We start from the raw sequence: 4,968 nt of genomic DNA, 5'->3' as shown, positions 1-4,968 counted from the left end.
TGCACTTGACACAGGTGATACGACTAATTTGATGTCACAGGTATTCTTTCAAGAACTGAAGAAACATGGGCAAATACCCACACTGCCAGTTCAAAATTGCAAGGTACAAATTGCCACTGATCAGAAATCAAAAGGAGTCAAAATACAAGCATTAATTCCCTTCCACTTTGGACAGTTTCCTGTACAATACAATTTTTTTATAGTAGAAAAATTAATAGTTGATTGTTTGACCCTTTCAGACTCGAATTTTTTCTGTAGGAAGGAAAATTTTTTAAAATGCTGTAATGGACTTGAATGATTTTTTAATGATTTTAGAAGCAACATTTATAAAAAGATATGTTACCATTTTAAAAAAAAAATTGTATGCATTTGTGTACACTGGGTCTCAATCAACACTGAAATCATAGCAGACAAAACTAATTTATTTAAAAAATTACACATAAATTTGAAATCATTTACACACAAAATACATACAAAATTCACCATAGTGTTAATTAAAAATGAAGTGAGTCAGGAATTATGTTCATTATGTGGTTCTAACTGACATGAAATGAACATAAACAGTTTTTTTCCTTTGACAAACAAAGATGTACGTTACTTTTTTCACATTTTATTCGTGAACATCCCTTGCATCTTAGAAATTTGCACCTGGTAGGCAGTGCACCAGTTTCATGAAGAGGCAAGTGTTGTGTTCCATCATTCTGAATCTCTTCAGGAGGCCTAGTTTCCCCTCATTGTCTTTGAACAGGTGTATCTGGAGGTGTGGCAGATGGTCAGCCTTGTCTTCTATTCGGGGTATCCATCCCACTTAACACTAGAACATCAGCCAGCTTCATATGGAAGTGTAGGAGATCCATTATTTTCTTCATTGGTAGACCAACTGCATTAGCATTTTTCCTGTATTCAAGCCAGCTCTGTACCACAGCAAAATCTATAGCATGGAAAATAGCTCTGAGTGGCCATTTCTTTGACTTTATAAAAATTCTGTAGTATGACAATAATTCATCAAAAAGATCAACTCTGCCCATGGCATTGGGTTAGCATTTTACAATCTCTGGTAAATCGATAGTAATATATTTACTTTTATTTTTGCCCCAGTGCTCAACTTTGTCAATTTCTCCTTTTCCAGTAAAATTAGTGCCTAAAACAACTGTTTTGTTGTCAACCCATTTTACCAGTGTTATGTTATCTGCACTACAAATTTCTTCTGAAAATCCTCTTTCCTTCTTCATTGCCTCCTTATCTGGTATTAGAGTAGGATTTGCAAAATGATTAACTCTGACAGTTCCAGCAGCACAATTTTTTTCTTGTTTCAACACTTGGAAAAGCTTGTATGAAGAAAAGAAATTGTCAAAATATATCTTATGTCCAATTTGGTTTTTTATTCTCTGGGCTAATTGTAAAACTACTGTTGGGCCTCGGCCAAATTCCTTCAACAAAGACGTCTGAAATTCAGTCGATGCTCTCTGATAAAGAATAAAATCATAGGCTTGTCCACTCTTACCACATAACATGTACATTTTGATACCCCACAGAGAAAGCTTTCCTTTCATATACTGTTTTACGGACAGCTTCCCTGTGATTGGGATCATTGCCTCATCAACAGCAACCTCTCCTCCACAGATAATTCCAGACATCTGTTACAGATGGCAGTATATATATGCCAAACTGTATAGAACTTGTCTTTTTTGTCTGCTGGTATAGCCATGTTGTTAACAAGATGTAAATTGGTTCTGAGTTGGAAGAATCTATTTCTGGGCATACTGTCCAAGAATAATGACTTTTTCAATGTTGTGTCCCAATACATTCTCTAGGAAATTCTAGAGTTTCCATAATTATATGAATCCCAAACAAGATTTGGAGTTCCACTGTTGTAGTTTGTTTGAAATTGCTATTTGTTCAATTCTGCAAGGCATATAGTTTTGTCATATCAGCCATAGTACTGAACAGATCATTGGTATTGTACTTGCTGAAATAAGTTTAAGGAGAAAGTATTTCCTGCTCTTCAATACATTTTTCCCATTCATAATATGAATCTAGTATAGAGAGATTATGATGATGTCACTTGATGTCCTTTTTTCTGACAAAATGTATTTTACATCACTGAGCTCATTGTTGGTAAGAGGATCACTGTCTTGAATATCACTATCGTTGTTGTCATTGTCGCTGCACACACCACTTTCATTACTTGCAGTTGACTCATCATTGGTTTCTGCTCTGTTTATTTTGTGCCGCCACTCTCACTTCCTTCTCTCTTGAAGTACAGTAGCATTCTACATCAGGAACCGATTCTTCATCTGATGATAAATCGAAATCTAACACCTCTCCATTCAGCAGTATCTCTAAAATGGCATCTGCATCTCGCTCTATGTTGAAGTACTGTTTCTTCAACATGATGAACAGAACTGAAATATTCACAAATAATAATATCAGTAGTGGTATTTCCCTAAAATAATAATTTACAATAGACCTAACGATATTGTCATTGACTGGAGCTTCAATGCTATGTCTATTTTCCTAACCGTTCCTCATAACAATACCTATTAATACAACATACTTCATATATTTTGAATAAATCCCAGTCAAAACTCATACAGTCATCAGGATAAAAAGAAACTGTTCCAACAAGCACTTCATGTGAAGTAAACATAAGACCTCATGGCTACAATTGTGCACACAGAAAAACATCACTTCTTTTTGTTGACTAAAACAAATGATTTTGAAATATTGATTGTTGTAATAAATAAACCGAACATTGTGCAATGTTCATGCAAAACAACAATACTGGTACTCAACTATACTGTGGGCTATAGCTTACCAAAGACTACCAGGTACTTTCAAGGTCACAATCTGCTCTACACTGCTACTTTAATCTGTTGATATGTTTATAGTGCTGCATGACAGATGACAGCACTTATGCATGGTGAAAATAATGAACATTCAAAAATGGGCACATCAGCTCCCAATTGAGGAAACACATGTCTATTGCAGTTAAGATGTCGTGAAAATTAATGTAAAGGTCTGAAAGGGTTAATCAGTATGGATACTTTTAGGACATACCAATTACAAATTGATATAGCCAAGGGCCAATGTCATTTTACCATAAATAACCAATTATTTACAAGAGACCTAATCAGGGGAAGTATGGTTAGATGTAAAACTAAAGTTACTCACAACTTTGAGATTCAAATGTTAAATCCGATATTCACATTTGTCAACACACACAACAACAAAAGAGTCAGCAGCAGCAGAAGTGCTTGTCTCAAGAACAGCAGGCAGAACTTAGGGAACTGATACTTGCTTATGTACATGTATTTGAAAAAGGATCAGGTATTATTAAGGATTTTGTGTACAAAATGTAAGTATATCCTTACAAAACCTTTCATTTCTTTCATACTCTACACCATGGACAAAGAGACAAACAATAATCAACCTTGAAACCTGGGCTAAATATACAAAGGAATTTATAACACAAACCTGAAATGTGCAACAGAGTTTTATATAGGACAACAGGTGTTGCTTAGAATACAACACATATCCAGAAAAATTGGAGAACTGAAATGTAAGTGGCAATTACTATACACCATATCATACATAATTACTAAAAGCCCCTTCTCTGGAGCATAAAGATTGGTACCTAAAAACACGGGTAAAGAAACAGGCCTTTACCCACACAAAGACTTGAGAATGTTTATTTATTGAAGAAGGACTGTTTACCCTCTAAGTTGTATATATGTATAATAATACCAAATTCAAGCTTTTGCAACCAACAGTTGCTTCATCAGGAAAGAGGGAAGGAGAGGGAAAGACGAAAGGATGTGGTCTTTAAGGGAGAGGGTAAGGAGTCATTCCAAGCACACACACACACACACACACACATACACACACACACACACACACACACACACACACACACACATATATATATCCATCCGCACATACACAGACACAATCAGACATTTGTAAAGGCAAAGAGTTTGGGCAGAGATGTCAATCAAGGCGGAAGTACAGAAGCAAAGTTGTTGTGAATGACAGGTGAGGTATGAGCTGCGGCAACTTGAAATTAGTGGAGGTTGACGCCTAGCGGATGTTGAGAAGAGAGGATATACTGAAGGGCAAGTTCCCATCTCCGGAGTTCTGACAGGTTGTTGTTAGTGGGAAGTATCCATATAACCCGGACGGTGTAACACTGTGCCAAGATGTGCTGGGCACGCACAAAGGCATGTTTAGCCACAGGGTAATCCTCATTACCAAGAAACACTGTCTGCCTGTGTCCATTCTCACGAATGGACAGTTTGTTGCTGGTCATTCCCATATAGAAAGCTTCACAGTGTAGGCAGGTCAGTTGGTAAATCACGTGGGTGCTTTCACATGTGCCTTTGATCATGTACACCTTCCGGGTTACAGGACTGGAGAATGTGGTGGCGGGAGGGTGCATGGGACTGGTTTTACACCGAGGGTGGTTACAAGGGTAGGAGCCAGAGGGTAGGGAAGGTGGTTTGGGGATTTCATTGGGATGAACTAAGACGTTACAAAGGTTAGGTGTATGGCGGAAAGACACTCTTGGTGGAGTGGGGAGGATTTCATGAAGGATGGATCTCATTTCGGGGCAGGATTTGAGGAAGTCCTATCCTTGCTGGAGAGCCACATTCAGAGTCTGATCCAGTCCCAGAAAGTATCCTGTCACAAGTGGGGCACTTTTGGGGTTCTTCTGTGAGAGGTTCTGGGTTTGAGGGGATGAAGTGGCTCTGGTTATTTGCTTCTGTACCAGGTCGGGAGGGTAGTTGCGGGATGCGAAAATTGTTTTCAGGTTGTTGGTGTAATGGTTCAAGGATTACGGACTGGAGCAGATTCATTTGCCACGAAGACCTTGGTTGTAGGGAAGGGACTGTTTGATGTGGAATGGGTGGCAGCTGTCATAATGGAGGTACCGTTGCTTGTTGGTGGGTTTGATGTGGACGGATGTGT

General features: G+C 38.1%; 1 protein-coding gene across 1 annotated transcript; it reads right to left on the bottom strand.

Annotated features, from left to right (window-relative positions):
- Positions 1–1,037: 1,037 nt before the first annotated feature.
- Positions 1,038–1,637, bottom strand: LOC126267839 (piggyBac transposable element-derived protein 3-like). Its single transcript, XM_049973144.1, has one exon. The coding sequence runs from the start codon at positions 1,635–1,637 to the stop codon at positions 1,038–1,040; it is 600 nt and encodes a 199-aa protein (XP_049829101.1).
- Between the last annotated feature and the right edge of the window lie 3,331 nt (positions 1,638–4,968).

This window comes from Schistocerca gregaria, chromosome 4 (genome assembly GCF_023897955.1).
Source record: "Schistocerca gregaria isolate iqSchGreg1 chromosome 4, iqSchGreg1.2, whole genome shotgun sequence".
In the NCBI taxonomy this organism is placed as follows: Eukaryota; Metazoa; Arthropoda; class Insecta; order Orthoptera; family Acrididae; genus Schistocerca; species Schistocerca gregaria.
The sequence above is the reverse complement of the archived record's forward strand: the minus strand, read 5'-3'. Positions and strand labels throughout refer to the sequence as shown.

Coding starts and splice junctions, on each gene's coding strand:
- LOC126267839 (XM_049973144.1), bottom strand. CDS start 1,637: ATGTCTGGAATTATCTGTGGAGGAGAGGTTGCTGTTGATGAGGCAATG.